This window comes from Centropristis striata, chromosome 14, assembly GCF_030273125.1.
Source record: "Centropristis striata isolate RG_2023a ecotype Rhode Island chromosome 14, C.striata_1.0, whole genome shotgun sequence".
NCBI classification, from domain to species: Eukaryota; Metazoa; Chordata; class Actinopteri; order Perciformes; family Serranidae; genus Centropristis; species Centropristis striata.
This window is the reverse complement of record NC_081530.1, coordinates 5203428-5225777: the sequence shown is the minus strand read 5'-3', so window position 1 is coordinate 5225777 and position 22350 is coordinate 5203428. Positions and strand designations below refer to the sequence as shown.

General features: G+C 37.7%; 2 protein-coding genes across 3 annotated transcripts; one reads left to right on the top strand and one right to left on the bottom strand.

Moving 5' to 3' along the window:
• The first annotated feature begins 6686 nt into the window (after nt 1–6686).
• LOC131984298 (glycoprotein-N-acetylgalactosamine 3-beta-galactosyltransferase 1-like) lies at nt 6687–14176 on the top strand. 2 transcript variants are annotated; one of them, XM_059349156.1, is made up of 4 exons: nt 6687–6769; nt 6976–7151; nt 9347–10011; nt 13167–14176. In XM_059349156.1, the coding sequence occupies exons 2-4, from the start codon at nt 6986–6988 to the stop codon at nt 13332–13334; spliced, it is 999 nt and encodes a 332-aa protein (XP_059205139.1). In that variant the 5' UTR covers nt 6687–6769; nt 6976–6985; the 3' UTR covers nt 13335–14176. The 2 variants fall into 2 exon arrangements, with proteins under 2 accessions (XP_059205139.1, XP_059205141.1); XM_059349158.1 differs by lacking the exon at nt 6687–6769 and having other exon boundaries at nt 6915–7151; nt 13167–13193; nt 13513–14176.
• A 3795-nt stretch (nt 14177–17971) lies between these two features.
• Nucleotides 17972–20710, bottom strand: LOC131985202 (formin-like protein 1). Its single transcript, XM_059350265.1, has 3 exons — nt 20362–20710; nt 19416–19695; nt 17972–18144 (listed from the first exon to the last, which is right to left on the bottom strand). Exons 1-3 carry the CDS (start codon nt 20689–20691, stop codon nt 17972–17974), a joined length of 783 nt encoding a protein of 260 aa, XP_059206248.1. The 5' UTR covers nt 20692–20710.
• Nucleotides 20711–22350: the final 1640 nt, after the last annotated feature.

Genomic DNA, 22350 nt, shown 5'->3' with positions numbered 1-22350 from the left:
AATGGAGGAGAAGCAGCTTTTGGCTCCAGCTGCTCTAGTGTGTGCAGTGGTTTGTGTTGAAAAAAAAAAGAAGAAGAGGAGAAGACGCCACAAAATGCTCCTCACAAAGCTGAAAAAGGGTTTCTGTTTTTCTGACATGAAAAGTTGATTATTTTACAGTAAAAATAGATATAAGGAAGAATAAAGGAAAGGAAAATTTAGAAATGAATTCATGATATACATTTATGTCTTATTTAATTATAATTTATTTAATTGAATAATTATATGTTTCAGCTCTATCAACTTTCATTAAGTTAATCATACATTCTTCAATCGTATTATATTATAATCATTGATTATTTATTACCTATTTATGTAGGCTACATATTCATTTATAAATTTTAACTGGGTCTCCTTTCTGTTCTCTTTACTAAGAAACAGCGCCCCCAAAAATCCCGCTTGTTGCCATAAATATATGATATATATCACTCTATTTTTATTTAGGATTGTGCTTACTAACATTATTGTGATGCTCCTTTTTCCTGTGGAAGTGGTTTAACTGGCCGGTCTGTAACCGGGGACCTTTCCCACGCTATCTATTGGTTGGTGATTGTGTTACGTCACTGAGACTTGAGATAATATAAAACACGTTTGATATGATCCAAACCAAGACTAGGAAAAGACTGATATGAAACAGAGCAGATTACTACCTTAAACTTAACGATAGAGATGACGGGATCGCCGTGACTCCAGTAAAACTCCTAGATTTACTAAAGACTTTCAGCTTTTTGTTGTGTGCCGAGCATTACTAGTTTATTAAGTATCCATATTTTTTACAAGATGCCATCTAACAAATGCCGAGCTCTTTGTTTCCCGTCGATCACAATGTAGCACATGTTCAACAGATTCTGACTGATTACTGTGTGTAGGCCTATACTCCAGTTTGGTTCTTATCCCTAAATTAGGTAATGAGTGTTTCCCCCTTCCTGTTACTGCCTGCATTCTTACCATTTATATACTGTTGTGCCAAAAAATCGTTATCAGGAGGAAAGATCACTGAGTCCTTGGAGCATTAGCAATAAAAGTATTATTAGTAGTAAATATTCTGATTGCAATCAGGAGAGCACAAGGTACAGTCAAAAAAGTCTGCACAGAGTGAATCAGTAGACGAAGGAAGCTGGCAGTTCTTATAGAGTTACAATACGTGTGTGTGTTGGGTAGGAGGCGCAGAGCTGCAAATTGATGAGATGTGGAGCATAAAATTATAATTGGACTTGAGATAACAGAGGCATCCTGACCAGAAACAAGAAGCACCTGTTATACTTACAGGATGAAAGGGCAGATTGTGGTCACATAAAAGTTCATAAAATTATGTGAAAATGCATACGCATGGCACTTTGTCATAACAATACAGTCTATGATTCTTGCGAAACTTTGTGTGTAATGACCTTTTATAGTGACTTTAATGGACACACACTTTTATGGATCATCTGATTTATTGACAGTATTTCCAGTTTGTCCACACATCCTCATTGCTTTTCACACAGTAGGCAAACACTGTGACCCTTACAATGCATTGATTGTATCGGTGTGTTGCCACAACCTTCTGCTTCAGATTGTTTATTTTTCAAAAGAAGGGACATTGTATATTGATGAACATTTTCAAAATGTAGATACAGGATTATAGCCAAAGGCTAATTTCCATCCTAAAACCCTTTACAGGTTGCTGGTCCCTACTGAAAAAAATAAGTTAGAATAAATAAAATACATTAGAGTATAACATCACAATACACACGACAGAACAACAACAAAGAACAGGTTTGATTTTCTAGTAGCCATTTTTAAAACTGTTTTGAAAATGAGGTGAGAGTTGATAATTCACGTGTTACACTTGGTGTGGATTTCCAGGTATTGGTTGCCCTGAGGAAAAATCTACTGCACCTACTGGTACCTTGTTTGCCATGTAGCAATAAAAAAAATGCAGTAATTCATGCATAAGGAGCCCAACCAAGTATTGAGTGTATATAAAAGAAGATACTTTTCAAAAGCCTGACATTTGTGTTTAAAATATCCTTTTTTTAAATTATTCTTATGTAATATTCTAATTTTCTGAGACACTGAGTTTTATGTTTTCATTAGCTGTAAGCCATAATCATCAAAATTACAAGAAATATTTAATTCTATGTATAATGAATCTATATAATGTACGAGTTTCACTTTCTGAAATAATTGACAAAAAATATTGAACTATTTAACAATATTCTATATATTTTTTAGATGTACCTGTACAGTGCTTTATTATCTCAGCCCACCATACAATATCATGTTAGATAAGATCCTGAAATAATAAATAAAATAAATTAGAGTATAACATCACAATACACACGACAGAACAACAAGAGTTGATAATTCACGTGTTACACTTGGTGTGGATTTCCAGGTATTGGTTGCCCTGAGGGAAAAATCTACTGCACCTACTGGTACCTTGTTTGCCATGTAGCAATAAAAAATATACTAAAATTAGTTAGGTGCAAGCGATAGCAGCTGTTGTTTTGCAGTTTGTGTTTTGTCTTTGGTGTGTACATACAGAGCAGCGTCATCTGCATACAGCTGGCACGTCAGTGCTGTTGGACAGCAATCTGCCAGGTCATTTATGAATAGACTAAATAAAAGAGGTCCTAAGATTGAGCCTTGAGATACACCTATGTTTTACTTTCACATGCCACAGATTTTATACTGTTTACTCTGACACATAAATTCTTGACGTATTATGTACTGGTGGTTGACTGTATCAAAAGCCCTCCTCAGGTCAAGGAACAAAGCTCCAACCACCCCACCTTTTTTCAGGAAAAAACAGACAGCTGTCTCAGTCATGTTTTCTGAAGCCAAATTGCAGGTTATTTAACATATATGGACTTCTATTTAAATGGTGTATAAATTGTTCTGCTTCCAGTTTCTCAGTATTTTTTTATATTGAGGGTAGTATACTGACCAGTCTATAGTTGCTGGTCATTGTAGGGTCTCTAGACTTAAAGATTTGTGTAATAATAGAATATTTCCAGGAGTCTGGGAAAACACCTATGATTATAGACTCTTTGATAATGCTTGTTAGCAGAGCAATGAGAGACCGTTATTTAGTTTTAAGATGAGCGCATGCCAAAAGTATCTTTGGCTCTAGAGCTTTTAAGGCCACAGATGAGCTCATCAACTTGTGACTGGGACACTGCATGGATATCAAAGATCGGGCTTCAGTGTTAACCCTTTATCAGGCAAAGAACTATATTTGGTAACTTCAGGTAATATTTCGAGAAAAAAAGTTGCAAATTTACTAGATTAAAGTGACAAATCTACAAGAAAAAAAGTCGCAGATTTAAGAGATTTAAAGTGGCAAATCTGTGCGAAAAAAGTCGCAGATTTACGAGAAAAAAGTGGGGGAAAAGCAACTTTTTTCTCCCAGATTCACCACTTTAAATCTCATAAATCTGCGCATTTTTTTCTCGTAGATTTGCCACTTTAATCTCGTAAACTTTTTTCTCAAAATATTATTTTCACACTTTTTTTTACACATTCTGGCTGTATGTAATATCCTCCAATATTCTCTAGGGTTGAAAAAAAAAACCGTATGAAAATAATATTTTGAGAAAAAAGTTTACGAGATTAAAGTGGCAAATCTACGAGAAAAAAATGCGTAGATTTATGAGATTTAAAGTGGTGAATCTGGGGGGAAAAATGCATTTTTCCCACTTTTTTCTCGTAAATCCACGACTTTTTTCGCGCAGATTTGCCACTTTAAATCTCTTAAATCTGTGACTTTTTTTCTTGTAGATTTGCCACTTTAATCTAGTTAATTTGCAACTTTTTTCTCGAAATATTACCTGACGTTACCAAATATAGTTCTTTGCCTGATAAAGGGTTAAGGGGCATTGGTATGAGTTGTTGTACTTCTTGACCCGAGTTTTGCCACATATTTTTCACAGAGTCTACAAAATAAACATTAAGAGCTGTTGCAATGTCACTGGGATCATTAATTACCCTGACAGGCAGCTGCAACTCCTTCATTTCCCTGCTAATGGCACTATTAGATATCAGCTTTTTAATGTTTTTCCAGATTTCTTCAGTGTTCCCTTTAGCACTATTTATTATATTCATAAAAAAGGTTGCTTTGCTAAGTGCTTGAGTAACCGTATTACGTAATGAAGTAAAGATCTGTCTGTCAAGCCCAATTTTAGTTTTTAACAAGGTTTAGAGAGCATGATCTCTCTGTTTCATTAATGGCCACATGGTGTCATTGAACCAGGGTAAGTGATTCTTTGTGGTTGGTTTAGTTTTTATTTTCTTCATAAATTGTCCCATAGTTTCTTGAATAATATCCATAAATACCCTGCAGTTTTCATTGACATCCTCATTGGTTGGATGAGTATCCCAGTTTATGTTACGGAGGGCAAGTTTACAGTTTTCAATCCCACCCTAGTCTCAACAGCTGCATTTGTTGAGATGGACAAGTGAGTCTGACAGTTTTCTTGATAAAAGACTCAGGTTATGTTCTTTTAAACCTGTAAGCATATTGTATGTTTTCTGTATTCAATCACATTAATTACTAAAAAATAATATCTGTGCATATTTGCAATGTCTTAGTTATTCTGGTAGGACCTTCAATTAACTGGGATAAATCAAATTTACTAGTTAAAGCCTTTAAATGTTTAACAGTTGTGTTAAAATCCCTAATTAAAATAATCTGTCTTCATGTTACAGTCTTTAGGAACAGTCTCGGAGTTGGTTGGTCCCCTGCGTGAGAAACAAAGGCGTCATATACGGCGTTTTTCATATCCAAACAGTTTGCCTTCAGTAGTGCTTCTCTCATGCCTATTCTTGTGGGCTAGATTACAGTTTTGTCAGACCACAGGACATGTCTCCAAAAATTAAGGTCTTTGTCCCTGTGTGCATTTGCATACTGTAATCTGTCTGTTTTATGTTTCTTTTGGAGTAATGGCTTCTTACTGGCAGAGTGGCCTTTCAGCCCATGTGGGTACAGTACTCGTTTCACTGTGGATAATAACACACTTTTACCAGCTTCAGCCAGCATCTTCACAAGGTCTTTTGCTTTTGTTCTTGGGTTGATATGCACATTTTGGAGAAGTGTAACCAAGCAGAGACAAATCTACTGCACAGTTACGCACTATGCCCCAAGTTAGAAAATTTCTGGACAGCAGTGTTTTCATTTTTCTCAAAGGTCTTTAAGACTACATTACGACCAGATCCACTCTTGGTCATACTAGGGGCATCAGGGAGCACTGGGAACCTACAGAATATACAGCGCCGCCTTCTATCCTATGGTCTCCTCTGTGGGGAAAAACTTGTTCTCCTCCATTGGAAAAAAACGGAGACACCTACTTTCAAAGCTTGGTTACTGACTGACTGAAACATTGCACCTTGAAAGGATTCGTTACTCTCTTAGTGGTAGGTTAGAAGACTTCAAGAGGATGTGGCAACCAATTATTTCTTTCTTAAAACAGGATGTAGGACAAATTGAGTAGTACTGGGTGGGCGGGACGGGGTGGGTCAGGGAGGGTGTTATTATTTATTTATTTATTTTAATATATGTATTTGTTTACATATTTCTGTATACTTTTTATATTTTTCTCCCATTTATTGTTTTTCATTTATTGCTTATTTGTAGGACATCTTTGTTACTTATAATGAAATTATGAAGCATTGGACAAACCAGAGATGGATGTATTTTTGATATACTGTCTGCTTCACAATAAAAATATTTGAAACTGATATGCACATTTTGGACCAAAGCACGTTCATCTCTGGGACATAGAGCCCGTCTCCTTCCTGAGCGCTATGATGGCTGGACATTCCCATGGTGTTTATACTTGGGTATACTTATTTGAACAGATGAATGTGGCACCTTCAGGCATCTGGAAATTGCACCCAAGGATGAACCAGACTTGTCCACACTAGTCCACAATTCTCTTCCTGATATCTTGGTTGATTTCTTTTGACTTTCCCATGATGTTACACAAAGAAGCAGTTTGTTTCAGGTGTGGCTTATAATACATCCACAGGTGTGTCTCTAATTAACTCTAATGTTGTCAATAAACATCAGAAGCTTCCAAAGACACGACAGCATCATCTGGGCTTTCCCAAATTGTTTCAAGGCATAATAATGTTAGTGTATGTAAACTTCTGACTTTGAAGAAAGTCATAAAAAATTGTCTAAAAAAATCTTTATCTCATTATTCTGGCATTTATCAAATTGAAATAATTTTGGTAATCCTAACGGACCTAAAACAGGAAAAGTGATACTCTGTCTGATTTCATGTCAGACAGTGAGAAAAAAAGCATATGTGTCTTTTTATATAGTGTATGTAAACTTCTGGTAGTCTGGCTCGGTCTTCCCATCTTGGTGTCCCAAAGAGGTGTGTCTATGAAATAAAAGGCGATTTATTGTGGTCTAAATTTAGCGTTTATGGAGATACACCATCTGGGTTCGGATTAGCGTTTAAGGATAATAAATGAAGTTATGACAGTAAGTGCAGTTACAGTCTTTACTCACGTAGAGGCCACCCACGTCTAATCCTGTTGCACCTGTTATAGTGCTACCTTGGCCCACCCCCTCCTCCTTTTGACTTCCCTCTGTTAAGGTTGGGTGACGTCAGGTTGTGTTTATCGCTCCGCCTGATTTAAATCAGACTCAGTGGAAGCAGCTGTATGAGAGGAGGGGGATGTCCGCTGCGCCTCTCTTCTGAAGGAGACAGAAAGCCCAGGGCTCATCCTTGAAGAGGTAAAATCATTTCAGATTGAAACAATCACACAGCTTAAATATTCAGCTATTTAATGTTTTATTCTAGTATGTTATTTATCTGTCAGACGTCGAAATTAACGTTTAAGGATGTATTCTTATAATAAGAGCAAATCTGTAACTCGTAGTAATTCTTGTACATCTTACAGTTCTATTGGTTTAAATTAACTGACTTTTTTTTCTGTCAGGTGGCACCGAATGATGAGGTACATTACGTCTAAGTTAATCTTCACCACCGGACTGGTGATGGGGTTTCTTTCCCTTCGCTTTCTGTTGATCTCGAACTTTTCAACAGAACAAGCCCCTTTTTTAATGAGCACTGTCCAGCATGACGCCAAACGCGATCTGCAGCGTGTACATTCAGGTAGGAATTTGTTTAATTCATATTTTACGCAGTTGTGTTTTGTTTTGCATGTTTTTATGGATGATGCGCAGCAATAAGAGATATCATGTCTTGTCTTTGTTTTCCTTTTAATTAAATTAGTGGCATCTATATTGTCCGATGACTATATTGGCTTCGTTAGCACTTTCGCCTCCCAGCAAGAGGGTCGTGGGTTCGAATCCGGCTTGCGGCTTTTCTGTATGGAGTTTGCATGTTTGCCCCGTGTTATAGTCCAAAGATGCGCAGTTTAAATTCCCTGTAGGTTTGAACGAGAGCGTCTGTCATGTGTCTGTCCGGCGATACTCTGTACTCTACAGAGTATACTCTACATTTCATCTCACATGTTAAATTGTAAAAAGTTATTATTTATTTTATTTTTCTACTTACTTTTTACTTTTTATACAGTTAAAATTGACATCTCCTTCCTTGTATTCTCAAATGCCACTGAGTCACTTTGGTTACTCTGTTACCTTTTAACATCCCCAACTTCCTTGTAAATACGAGATTAAATTTCGTGAATCCACTCAAAGTTTCTCTTTTCGTTTTTCTTTATTCATTCTGATTAAACAGATGCGACCGTGCGTAATTGCGCACAACAGCTTTGCCAATGAGATGAGTGTAGACACATTCGCTGCGATATAGCGTTTCTTTTCAAACAGAGTTTTAACATTCAGGCTGTTGCTGTAGTGCCACCACAAGTTCTGCACCTTTTAGCTTAGTGTTTTCCAAATCAGGAAACCAGGAAAGGTTTATGGGGAGGCCTTGTGCAAAAAAACCTGTTCTCCCACTTTCCATAAACTGTAATTGTCTCATTGGCATTGCCATGCCACATGTGATTCTGCAAATCACTTCAGTCACTTTTATGCAGATACCATTAGGTTGACATTAGCTATAAAACATTTGAATCCTAACATATATTAGTGAATAATATATTTTAAAGACTCAAAATATGTAAATTGGGAAGCTATTTTTCCCTTAGTAATTCTACTTTCTATAATTAGTCTGAGGAGCTAAGAAGTGAAAAAAGACACGAGAAACGTGGACATAAGTGAATGGGCAGTGCTGATTCTAATCAGAGCAAACAAAAGGAATGTGGGTGTGTGAATCACACCTTTCTCAAACCGATGCCTCTTTCGCAATCAAATGAGTTTGTTGGCATATTTTTATACAGCCAAGCTATGGCGAAGAGAAGGAAGCGGCATGCCTTGTCATCAACAGGCCAGGCAGGTTTATCACCTTTCAAACACAGGCACACAGTGCTATTATACAGCTTCATTGCAGTCATTCCAAAAAAAGTAAATAAGTTTAATACAATTAACTAACCAAGTCTATGATCTTCTGTAACAACATGGATAAATATTATGTATTTTAGAGCTAGACGCTTGGTTTATCTACCTCTGTTTGACTGTTAGAAAAGGGCTCTCTTGTAGCTTATCAAAATTAAACTGTTGCAAGATGTTCCACCCAAAACAATGGTAAATACAGTATTGATGGCCCAAGAAACTGTTAGCAGTAGTTTCAATATTGATGTTTCATCACAGTAGAGAAACTGGTATACCAGCCTTACTCTGCTTATGAATTCAGTTATCAGTGGTGGTTCTACACAGGGGCCTACAGGGGCCACTGCCCCCGTGAGGAAGCCTTTGGCCCCTGCTGTGGCCCCTGTGTCAAATTAATAATAAAATGGTCAATTTATAACGATGAACAATGGAACAATTCTAACCTTTTTTTTGTTCAAACAATATCTCATTGTACACAAAAGAAACCCAGAATGTGAACATTGTATAATAGTTTAACTCTATGGAGTCTTATAGGGCTATTTTGTCCATTTTTTAATCCTTTTCATGCCTTTACATGTCTTTGTGTCTTTTTGTGTCTTTTTTTTGGTAATTTTGTATCTGTTGTTGTGTCTGTTTTAGTTATTTTGTGTGTTATTTGGTCATTTTGTGTCTTTTTTGGTCATTTTGTGTCTTTTTCAAGACATTCAAAGATTTTGAATGCTTAAATATCATCTTTGCCATTTTTTCATGTGCTAATGTGCCCCTCTGATTAAACACTGGCCCCTCCTTGGCCCCCACAGTAAAAGTGGTCTAGAACCGCAACTGTCAGTTATCATTAACATACTGGTCAAAAATGTCCATGTGACACTTCTCTGATACTTTGTTGAATTCCTCCAGTTAAGAACACAAGCTCAGAAGCTAATTCCTCGAACGCAACACGGATCTTGTGCTGGATCATGACGGGCCCCAAGTATCTGGAATCCCGAACCAAGCACATCAGGGAAACCTGGGCCAAGCACTGTGACGTAGTGCTGTACATGAGCTCCGTTCAGACTGACTTCCCCACCGTGGCGCTGAACGTGAGTGAGGGGAGGGAAAACCTGTACTGGAAGACCATTCGAGCCTTTCAGTACATCCACCAGCACCACCTGGACGAGGCCGACTGGTTCCTGAAAGCAGACGACGACACGTTTGTGGTCGTAGAGAATCTACGCTACGCCTTGTCCAAATTCGATCCGGAGAAGCCGTTGTACCTGGGCAGAAGGTTTAAACCCTTCATCCGTCAAGGCTACATGAGTGGAGGAGCGGGTTATGTCCTCAGTAAAGAAGCAGTGAAAAGATTTGTCAAAGGATTTGATACTGGTGAATGCACCCACTTCTCAACTATAGAGGACATGGCTATGGGCAAATGTATGGAGACGATGAAGGTGGAGGCAGCAGACACCAGAGATGTGAAAGGGAGACAAAGGTTTCATCCTTATCCTCCGGACCATTACCTGATCAGACAGCCACCAAGACAACGGCCTTGGTATCTGATTTACGACTACTATCCTCCAATAGAGGTAATTGCAACACAATACACAAACTCCTGTTGATAATCTGAATTTTAACTGGTCTAAGGAAATCTAAAAAAGATCCCAGTGTCTCAAGATAAAAGGGACAAATACTTGCATGGGAATTCATTCATATTGGGTAGTTTCTATGCAAGAAGCAGTGTGCCTTTTGTGTAGATGAACTCAAAGTGTGCGTTCTTGAGACTGTTTCGATGGATGGGTCCCGGGAGGTTTTGCTCCATCTGGAGACGATAATTCTACTCCTCAAAGAATTGTCACTAGCACTTATTGATTGCTAGATTGTTTGCTTTTACTCTTCCTGTAAGTCGCTCTGGATAAAAAAGGGTGACCAATCTTCCTCTTTTGCCCGGACATGTCCACTTTTTACGTCCTGTCCGGGGCGTCCGGCCGGGTTTTATAAATTCGCGAAAATGTCCGGTGTTCACTGTTTTTCATAGGACCAGTAGACGTGCACGTAAATTGACCGCCGCTTTGCACACAATTTTGCGAGACGTAATTACCAAGAGGCTGCCTTGTGGGCGGGTCAGCGCCGCACACACACACACACACAGAGACAGAGAGCAGAGCAGAAAAGTATAGATCCTTTTTGTTTGTTAAGTTAGTATCTTTGTGAGACTCTTCTATTATTTATCTTATTGCAGTTATTAAGAGATATATTGTTGAAGCTAGATTTTCTAACAGAAGAGTTCATATTTAGAAATTATTTCATATTATTTATTAATTTATTTGAAAAGAGTCTACGAGAGCTATTATTTTGTTACAAATTTTTACAGATTTCATTTTATTTTATTACAGAAGTTAATTTTGCACCATTGAAGCATAATAATGCATGTTCATCAACCTCCGAGAAGCCTGTCTGAATTTGTGTCTCGAGGCCGTGCCGATTGTCCTCTTTTTTGGAAATCAAAATATGGTCACCCTAGGATAAAAGCGTCTGCTAAATGTAAATTACTTGCTCAGCGGCGTGCACAGACAATAACAGCCGGGCAGAGAGGAGGCACAGGCGGATGCAAAGCATAGTCAGGGCTGGGGTCTGCCCAGCGTGATAATGGAGCCTGCTACCTCCATGGCTAAGCTAAGTCAGGTATGTTTTCATGCAGCCTGGTCTGCAATATCAGCATAAGGCAGCTTTCCATGCATAACATGCATGTTGTTGGTAATCAGTCATGTCATCCAGCGTGTTGATGAAAGAGTGGCTGTTTGTGAAAAGAAAGCTGTACAGAAGGGTGATGCTCTCTGCCTGGTCTGGGTCCTGGCTCGCCTGCTTCACTTCTGCTTCCTCTAGCAGTGTCTCCTCTTTGCTGGGCTGTTGGTCTCCATGTGCTCCACTCAGTGAATAATCTGTCCTTTAGTTTGAGCCAGACTCTCCTGGTATGTAGACATTGTGACAGCAACACAACACAAAAGATGCTAATTTAGAAAGTTTTAAGCAAAAAGCTGTAGCCAAATTCATGCTACATATCATTGGAAAGCTAATATTCTTGTGATTCTATTGATTAAAACCACATTTTAAGATACAACCACAACAGGAAATTGTCACCTTTCATCAGAGCCCAGAATGATGACTGGAGGTTGCAGGGTTAAACTATTTTTCACCGTGTTTCAACTTCCATCACTCAATAACAGCAGCACTTAGTTATTCTGACTCTTTGAGAATAAACTCCAGAGTGTTACCTTTCAAATGTGACCACATATTTACTCTATTCAAGAACAGCTTTCAATTTACTTTTTTCAACGTTTTCTTTAACCGTTTTAAGGTTAAATTGCAGAAACGCTAAGGGGTTAAACATTTTTCTGCACCAACTTGTCTTTGCTAAGCCTGGTTCTCACTGCTAAGTCGGTCTTTGTTATGGCTAGACCAATCTTTAGTAAAGACCTAAACCTAGTCTTTACTACACTCGTTCATATTGATGCATGTTCAAATGAATTCCCACGTCAGTGTGTATTGCTAGACTACAGTGTTGTTAATGCCCGGGGCTTGATATTTTTAGCCATTTCTAATCATGGAGGATCAAAGAAAAAGAAAAGGCAACTTCACTGCCATTAAAATAAGAAAATTAATAGAACTGTAGTGCCAGCACAAATGTATACTGACTGCAAGAATAATGACAAACAAGAAAAAGCCGTTAACTTGGCAAGAAGTAAAGGAAGCAATTAATGATTGCTCAGGAATCCTGGAATTGTTGCTTTGTCACAGCTGACTCGCTTTAATTGAAAGAAACACAGGCCTATCGCCCTGGGCAGCGGCTCAGTGCCAAGTGGACGGCCCAGTAGAGGGTGGACGTTTATCATATCTTCAACTGTATTTTGAAAAAGCACCATTTGCATAATAACAGTTAGCAGCTGCAATGCGGATATGCTGTGTTTAAGGACAACCTGAACTGGTGTTCAAGCTGTCACTGAACTGGCAAACTGATCTCTCGTACATAACTGAAACCTCTCAATCAGCTCCTTATCATTTATTTCCAATGGATTGCTTCCTTCTCTAATAACTCTCCCATCCAAGTGCCTGCATGTTATAATATTATATGTCATCGGCCTAGATTTTGACTTTTTGCCTGCTCCTGGCTAGGTGTGAGCTTTGCAACTGGTCTTAGTGAGAACAAGGCTTAAGAGTAGATGGTGCTGGATTTACAATGGCAACTTAGACAAACTTGGCTTAAGTCCAGTGTGAGGCCTGTTGGTGCAACCAGCCCCCGATTGGCTTTCTTTTATCTCATAATATTTAACTTTTAAGATGCTTTACTGACCAAATTTCCAAGTAGGGATCACCAGTTTTGTTAAATGTGTACTTCTCTGAGTTGTTTTTTTGTTGCATGTGATTGGCTGTGACAAACCTGCTTCTTTCATGTGCACAAGCTCACCTGCACAGAAACACCCACATACTTTGGATATTCATATTAACTGTGGGCTGCAGTTGATATTTGGTTACCAGCTTTATCAGACCAGCTGTACTGGACTGCTCATGCTGGGTGTGGTGAGGTCAGAGATAGCCTGAGTAATTTGGCATTAGCACTAGAGTTGAAACGACTGGTATTATTACTGGTGTGTAAGTATACTCAGTGTACTCATCCAGCAGTTGTCACAAGCTTCTCTGTTTTAGTACATAGCCTGAGTGTCCTCTGCTGTTTTTTTCTCTCCAGGGTCCAGGTTGCTGCTCAGATTTGGTTGTATCCTTTCACTACATTCATGCTGTCCAGATGTATGTTTTGGACTACCTGACACACCATCTGCGGCCATATGGATACAAACACAGATTTAATCCAGATGAAGGACACACCACACACCAAACTACACCGAGATCCACTTAACATGCTGGTGTGTGCACAGCAGCTTCTACAGTAATTGGAGAAGGGGTTGAGGGTGTTGGCAGGTTGTAGAGCCAAGCTTAACTTACTTACCATGATATATTAATATCTCCTTCATCAAAACTTTATGATTTAAGGCTTTTCAGGATTTAAATATGTTGATTTCCTCAACCTGCTTAAGTATTCCTGCCAAGGCCTGATTTTAAACTGTGAAAACTGTGTTCATGACAATTGGTGGTCTGTTTTACCAAGCTGCTACTTTGCACATCATAAGAGATAAAGAAAGGTAATTTTAATATGTGTGCCTTGGGTCTGTCTTGCTTAGTTTTGTATTCAATGACAGTCCTAAAAAGTTGTACTGTAGCTCAAGAAGTGTGTCTTTGTCGGGGAACACATTTGTATATGTCATGTATGTCATATTCTGTGTTGAAGTTAATGTAAGAAAACAAAGGATCTAAATGCCTAACATAAAAAAAAATGATGTATAATTGAAGAAAAAGTTGGATAAAGGGATGAAAACAGGTTATGATACCTGGTTCTTCTGCCAACAGAGCAGCAGTTTTCTCTATATGGCCACCTAAATAATAATCTATGGTCAAATGTGCGAAAAATTGTTCCTGATGGTTGTCCCATGATCTGATTAAGTGACGAGTAGGTGGCCACCAGAGCATAAATGTTGTGTGGTCAATATGACTAGATAGGTACTACAAACGCAGTCCATTTATCATTTGACTCTTCTTAGCCGCTAGCATCAGTTAGTCGCTAGCTTTTGCTAATGACCGAATTTCACTGCCTTCCCGGGTTTCACAACAAAGAAATAAGAGTTAGCAGAACTATATTGTCCCTTGTTGTGAACCCCAACTTAAAGATATAAGTAACAACAACTCACCAACTTGTTTTTGAGCAGACAACTGGCTTCCTTTGTTGTGCTAACTTACATTATTGCCCTAAATGTCAGTAATTTATATTTCCAAGTTTTACCAACTTAAATCACTGTTTAAGGCCAAAAAATACAAGTTGGCTTTTTTGCTTAGTTGAGCATAGTGTCTTAAAACTGCGGGAAGCAGGCAGCCTGGCTACGGCCAGTCACAGCGGCCCTCCTTGCATCTCTAAAGCTCAGTAATTGGCATGTTACACCGCCTTGTTTAATCTGTTTTGGTGTTACAGGGTGTTATGTCCTGGACTATTTTCTGGCCATGAGCAGTAACTTTTAACTAACTTATTTTTACACTTCAATGTTTGTATGTGTGCAGGCTGCAGCTGTAAAAGTACCAGACAGATATGTAGGGCTGCCCATTTCTTAGTCCATTATCATTTTTTCTGCTATTTTTGCACTGAGTGACTCATTCCCAAGACCAGTCTGGGCAAATCTCTGGTAAAAGCTAGGATTCAAAGAGCATAATTATTTTGCGGAGAAACCACACATCTGTTGTTTAAATCACACAGAAGAGTGTTAGTCGACTTGAGAATTGTTTTTTAGTTGAGGACAACGCTACAGATATGAAAGTGGCATCAAACCACTCATTTCATTCTTAGCAGAAAAGTCTGGTAGAACAACATCCACAGTTTGCTTCTGTCCCAGGACTTTTGTTGTCTTTCATTCCTGCCTCTCTTTCAAATTGTAATCTATATATAAGAAATGAGACACAGCCAGAGACTTTAGATCAGCAGGCCTGACAACTTAATGTACCATATGTGTGTATGATGATGTCAAATGTCATTTCTGTGTTGCACTTTTCCGAGGGTTATTTAAATGGGGAATCTTTCAAATGTATATTTATGAAAAAATGTTTATTTTATTGAACTACCATGTTCTAAGTTTACTATTCCTTCTGGCGCTATTACCATGTTAAACAATAAAACAATATATTTTGCAGTCAAGTGTTTCTTTCCATACAACATTCATCATAATGGAGGTTAATATATTTTGTTAAGACGACTAAAAAAATATAACTTAAGGAATGAACAATGAAGTAGCTAGAACATAGTGTGAAAGAACAGTTAAAAACAGTTTGTGTTTAGTTCTCAAGATGCCCTTGAAGGCACCGCTGCTCTGCGGACACTTCTTAAAGAAACACCTACAAACAGTGACCCACAAAAACAATATAGGAGACATAAGACAAATTCTAGAATTCAAGAGAATGAAATAAAAATGGGTTTATACACTGTTGTGTCCATAACCTACAGTACATACAGAAACTATATTCACATTGCAGGCGAAATATCCTCAATTCTGATGTTTTGCTCTTTCCAGTTGTGGAGATAGATGTTTCTGAGTACTGCTGAGCTGCTTGGAATAGACAGAATATGTTGATTGTGATGTAATATTTTGCATTCATTGTACTGGTGTCTATTGAGGCTTTGGTATTCTCACTCTCTTTCCTTGTTTGCTGCTCAAAATGCCTCCAAATGTAAATATTTTTACACTTTAGATTTAAAGGAAAACATTTTGGAAACTGCTCCTATTTGCTTTCTGGCGAAGGGTTAGATACTCAGACTGCTACCGCTCTCATATCTGAATTGTAAATATGAAGCTATAGCCAAAAGCTCCCTAGCTTAGTTTAGCTTAGCTTATCTTAGCATTAAGCCTGGAAACTGAGGGAAAGATGGCTACTCTATAGCTTTGTACTTAACGTCCAGACATGAGAGTGGTATAGATTTTCTCGTCAATCTTCGGGCAAGAATTACGGTGGCCCTGAGAGCTCACAGCAACTGCAACTTAAGAAAACTCATGCAAATACACAAAACACAAGCAAATTGAGAAAGCATCTTCATCAATTTGACAACACAAGCACGTGATAATATCAAGCGTGTCCAGACGTGTGCATCACTTTTAAGTGTCCTCTGTAAACACTTCTGTTGTGTTGTGGTCTTTGCAGCGCCTTTTCTAAATGCTGCGCTTGTGTTGTCAAATTGATGATGTTTTCTCAATTTGCTTGTGTTTTGTGTATTTGCATGTGTTTTCTTAAGTTGCAGCGTTGTGAGCTCTCAGGGGCCAAAAAAATTAACATATTTCACAAAATGTCTTTAAAGACACAGTCGGTCAACTTAATGTGAATAAATTAGGTCTTGTTTGTAGAGACACTGTTGAAAAATGTATCTGAGGTTTTGTGTGCATCAAAAAATATGTTCTGAGCCAGTGAAATTCAATAACAGCTGACATCTGTGTGTCAATGGAAGAAGAAAAACCGGTAATGTTAGCCTGACAGTGCTGAGGGATGGTGGTTGTATGTGAACTTAGACAAAGAAGGAAAACAGAAAGGCTATTTTTACGGATATCAAAGGAGTCACGTTAGCTGTAGACAATCATTTTGGCTTGGCTGATGTACCTCTCAAAAGCTCATTTTAAACAGACACCAGTCTCCTTTTGCATTTGATTTGTTTGTAAAGGTCTGTCTAAATCTTAAATGATTCTAATTACAACAATGTGACTGCATTTTTTTTTTAAACACTGAGGTTCTTCACGGTTTTAGTGTTGAATTGAGACCCATTAGAAAATAAGTATCCTGATATCAGTGAGTCAATAAACTAAAAAAAAAAGACTAAAAGATTTAAAATGGACATGCTCATAGCTGGAAAGCTGTTGTTACCAGAGCCAGATGATAACCAGCTATGTGATAGTGGGTACCCAGGATTAGTTATCCTTATCCTTATACATGCCCCTGGTTTTTTAAGTCCAGTGTCAGATGGCAGTTATACAAACACAAAGCCAAGGTGAAATGTGGGCAGTGGAGCATGTGACACACAGGGATATTAGTATACTGTGTATGTATGACTGCATTGTTAGCCTGAAAATCAACTAGACAACAACAGAAAATAAGTGTAAAGAAAAATATTTGGTAACGCTTTATATTAAGGTCTTTGTAATAACCATTAACTAACAAGTAATAAGGCATTGTTCTTGCTTTAGATCCCTTTAGCTGCAAAAAGCATAGTTAACTGTTAACAAGTGCATAGTTAACTTATAAAAGATGAGCAATAAAGTATATTTTAATATCAATAAGCAAACAAAAGATTAATAAAGGCATGGTAAAAACATAATGGGTGGGTTATGGGTGTTTGTAATGCTATTATGAAGAATTATAAGATACTCATGAGGCTTTTATTAATGTTCTTATTATACATCTCTTATAGCCTGCTATTAGTTGTATTATAATGCCATTATTAATACTTATATTGGCTTATAAACACACAGTAATGTTAATAAGCATCTTGTAAGGACTTACAAGGGCCGTATTACTTGTTAATTAATGGTTATTACAAGGACCTTAATATAAAGCGTTACCAAATATTTTCATCAGGGATGACATGTTGAACTAGACTTGATCACCTGTCAGCTTGTATTAGTGTTTAGTTATTATATTAGGTGTAAAAATCCCAGAACAGATATACATAATCGTCCAAAAAGATCAGCTGGTGTGTGTGGCAGTTCAAAATTGAGCAGGAGCACCTGCAGTGTGAATGTAGCCTGAGAGACAGTGAGGAGGTCCAAGTCAGCTCTTCATCCTCACCTTCACCTGCAGCAGGCCACAGAGTGTGGCCACAGCAGCTGCTGACCTGCATCATCAGTCTGTTCTGTTCCTTAGAGAGTGATGGAGCATGTTAGCTTTGCACGCATCCTTTTCTCCAAACACAGTTTGTTACGTGTAGACGCAGGAATTCCTGCAGCTGGCTTCTGTCTCAAAGTTGTTTCCATTGACCTGGCAGCCTCCGAACCAGAACTGAGCGCAGGCGTTGGCCTCGGGGTCGTAGTACCACTTGACTACGTACTGTCGACAGGGGCCGGGGTCCAGAGGCTGACTGCAGCCCTCATCTGAAAGGACAACAAGGGTGATAGAGAAGAAGAAGAAGATTACTTTGTTAATCCCACAATGGGGAAATTCAACCTCTGCATTAAACCCATCCTTTTTTACACACAAGTGAACACACCATGCAAGGAGCACATTACTGCGCCCGGGGAGCTGTGCAGGGGGGTTAGGTGCCTTGCTCAAGGGCACTTCAGTCCTAGACCTGTCAGTACCGGGATTCGAACCGGCGACTCTCCAGTTACAAGCCTGATTCCTAACCTCTGCCACGGATTATTAATCTTTTGTTTGCTTATTGATATTAAAATATACTTTATTGCTCATCTATTATAAGTTAACTATAAGTATAACTTGTTAACAGTTAACTATGCTTTTTGCAACTAAAGGGATCTAAAGCAAGAAGTATCTCTTATTACTTGTTAATTAATGGTTATTACAAGGACCTTAATATAAAGCCTTACCAATTAAATAAATGAAGACATGAAATCTTTCATTCTGTGTAATGGATCTATATAATGTGTTATTTCCACTCTGTGAATTGAATTACTGACATAAATAAACTTTCTACAATATTCTAATTTATTGAGATGCACCTGTATATGAGATTGTTGGATCATTATTACTGTTTGAATTGGTTAAGGGGATCTTTATATATTAAAGCTAAAGTAACTAAAAAATGAACTATGACATACTATGACAAACATGTAATAGAGTAAAACTTACAGTATCTACCTCTGAAATGTAGCATAAAGTAGCATATAACGGTAATACAACAACATAATACAAAGAATGAAACATTTAACATGTACTTACATACATTCCACCACTGATTTTGTTCTCATCATTTACAAATAAAAATATTAAAAAGTATATATATTCACATGGTCCCCACAAAAGAACAGAGATACAACAAAATAAAAAGAATTGAGAAAAAAGGCCACCTCTAGTGAGGAACACCTCCATCTGGCATGTTTACTGTTACTGCTCATCTTACACAACACTTAAAGAAAGACTTGCACTATACCTTGATTGTTTGCTTTTACTCTTCCTGTAAGTCGCTTTGGATAAAAGCGTCTGCTAAATTACTAAATGTAAATGTAAGACACCTGTTTGAGAAAGGAAGGGTGCAATAAACAAACATAAGATGTGATAAGCAGCCTTATGATGTGTTGCACAACTACAGATTTCCCATCAATACGTCGTCAGAAGGCAATGACCGTATATTTGAAGTGACGTGTATCAAAGACGTAGTCCTTCTGTTTGCATTGTGCTTGTTTACCTGGCAGCGGTGAGTCTGTGGGGGGTGGAGGAGGAGGAGGGCTGACCAGCGCCTTAGTGCTCTCAGCCTCGTACAGCCAGTCGGTCGGAGTCTGAGGACCCACCACGGAGGTCACCCCGGGGCCCTGCCGGCCCCTGCCACCAGGAGAGGCAAACGGGATGTCTGGCAGCTCGTTCCAGGGCTCCACCAACAGTTTAGTACCAACCAGGTTCTCGTCCACCCGACCTGACTCATGGGACTGTGGAGTCGGGGCTGTTACTGTCTCCACTGGGAGTTCAAGCTGGGAAGTAGAGGAGCTCAGATCAGACAGGTGTCAGACTGTTTCATAACATGCACTGTAATAAATGATTCTGTCGTCATTTCATTTTACTTCATATATTTGATAAAATGTATTAAATATAAATGTGTATATATATATATAAATATATATATATATATATATATATATATATATATATATATTATCATGCTCTACTTTTTAATTATTTATTCATTGTTTTAATCTTTTTTATCTAGCTTTTTTACTTTTTATTATTATTATTATTATTATTATTATTTACTTTTGTTTTTTATTTTATCTTACCTTACTTGATTTTTCTTTATTTTATCTAATTAATTTCTAACCTGCGTCCAGTGTTTCCTCACTGCTCCACGTTGAGATGGAGCTTCCTCAGTTTGTGCTTTGTTTTTAAATGGATGGGAGGATGGAGGGTCACGGGTGGAGGGTTGGGGATGCTTGTTTCTTTTTTTTTTTTTATAATTATTATTATCATTATTATTATTATTATTATTATTTTTATGTGAAGCACTTTGTGTTACATTTCGTGTATGAAAAGTGCTATACAAACAAAGTCTGATTGATTGAATGATGATTGGCCATGACTGTCACAGCCTCTACTATGCCAACCTATCTTTTTTTAAATGAGATACATAGAAAGAGCATTACTTGTATGTTTTCCTCTACTGGGAACTCTTTGGAGAGGCCGTCTTCTGGAGCCTTTGGGTAGATGTCAATAGGTGGAAACACAGATTTTGGTAGAAATGCCATTGTCTCATCCTGCTCACAAATCCGACTCAGTCTATTGCTTTCCAGAGCTGTACCAAAACCAACAACAACACAATTAGAAAAGTTATTATTACAGGTTGTACTTCTCACAGAAAATGTTTGATTAAACTTCAGACACAAATAAGCTTTTTCTGGTGCAATATATGTTTTGTGCATATTGTCTCTGTCAAATAAACAATCAGTGGCGAGATGAATAACAAACGAAACCATTCATCGTTTTAACAGTTGTGTTTAGCTTATTAACACGTTTAATGGAAGTTATACCCCCCTTTTACCATTCACCATAGCCCTGTTTGGTTGGCTTACTGTATTATATCTTTGTATCATGTTTGTTTCTGCCTCATTTGACTCTGACAAATCTCCACCTTTAAAGGTTAGTTGTTTCAACATGAGTTTTAAATGTGCACCTAGTCAGAAAGTAAGTATAGAAATACAGTATACCCACATGAGCCAAAAGGACATTGGTATACAGTACAGGCCAAAAGTTTGGACACACCTTCTCATTCAATGCATTTCCTTTATTTTCATGACTATTGACATTGTAAGTTCATCAAAACTATTAATGAACACATGTGGAATTATGTACTTAACAAAAAAGTGTGAAATAACTGAAAACATGTCTTATATTCTAGTAAGCAAAGGGTGGTTACTTTGAGGAATCTAAAATACAAGACATGTTTTCAGTTATTTCACACTTTTTTTGTGAAGTACATAATTCCATATGTGTTCATTCATAGTTTTGATGCCTTCAGAGAGAATCTACAATGTAAATAGTCATGAAAATAAAGAAAAACGCATTGAATGAGAAGGTGTGTGTCCAAACTTTTGGCCTGTACTGTATATAAAAGAGTATGTGCACTTCCTCCTCTGTAACCTCTGCATCTACCCAGTAGTACTTACACACACCTTGCCAACTGCCACTGCTCAGCGCAGAGAGAAATATGTCGAAGAACCGGTTTAAAAAACATGATCACAAAATGACAGTTAGGAGAGAGTTTGTCCTACATGAATGTGAGCGTCGGTTGTGTATCACTGCACCAAAACAACTCTTGAAATGAGCTGATTACGATTATCTTTCCACATAATTTGGGACCTTTAATGTGTCAGCGAGTCTATGTTAACTTGTGTTTCTTTACACCTTGGCCAATCTGCACCATGAAAGTCATGTTGCATTAGCTGCTAGCAATTCCTCCAGGCACAGTATCCATGGATACAATGACAACTATCGCTGGGCCTTTTATAGGCAGATTGGATGATCAGGGATACTGAAAGACCTACACTGAAAAAAAAAATAGTTGAACCAACTTAATTGAATTGTTTCATTTGGTAACACCTAAATGAATTAAGTTATATCAAATTAATCTAATTTATTAAATTAATTTGAAAGAACGTAATTCATTTAGCTGTTACCAAATGAAACAATTCAAGTAAGTTGGTTCTTTTTTCAGTGTAGAAAGACTAAACTGCAGATTGCAGATACAGTCATGGAAAAAATATTAGACCACCCTTGTTTTCTTATGTGTTTGTTTAGACAAAAATAATGATAACAACAAAAAGAGCTCATAAAAGTTTGATTTAAGAGCTGATATTTGGACGTTTTCCATCTTTTTCTTGATAATAACTTAAATCATTATCAAGAAAACCATGGAAAATGGGTAGATATCAGCTCTTTAATTAAACTCTTATGAGCTATTTGTGTTGTTATCATTATATTTGTCCACACTAATGACATCACACTAATCACACTAATAAAGGAATATAGGAACACAACAATAGTCAAAATACTGAATGGCACGTACAGGTGGATACATTGCAAATATACTGTTATATGCTATAATTCTTGTGATGATATTCTGTGTTCATGCTACC

Coding starts and splice junctions, on each gene's coding strand:
- LOC131984298 (XM_059349156.1), top strand. CDS start 6,986: ATGATGAGGTACATTACGTCTAAGTTAATCTTCACCACCGGACTGGTG. Junction 7,152..9,346: donor TCTGCAGCGTGTACATTCAG/GTAGGAATTTGT, acceptor GAATTCCTCCAG/TTAAGAACACAAGCTCAGAA. Junction 10,012..13,166: donor ACTACTATCCTCCAATAGAG/GTAATTGCAACA, acceptor TTTTCTCTCCAG/GGTCCAGGTTGCTGCTCAGA.
- LOC131985202 (XM_059350265.1), bottom strand. CDS start 20,691: ATGGTTTCGTTTGTTATTCATCTCGCCACTGATTGTTTATTTGACAGA. Junction 19,696..20,361: donor CAGTAGAGGAAAACATACAA/GTAATGCTCTTT, acceptor TCTACTTCCCAG/CTTGAACTCCCAGTGGAGAC. Junction 18,145..19,415: donor CACAGACTCACCGCTGCCAG/GTAAACAAGCAC, acceptor TTGTCCTTTCAG/ATGAGGGCTGCAGTCAGCCT.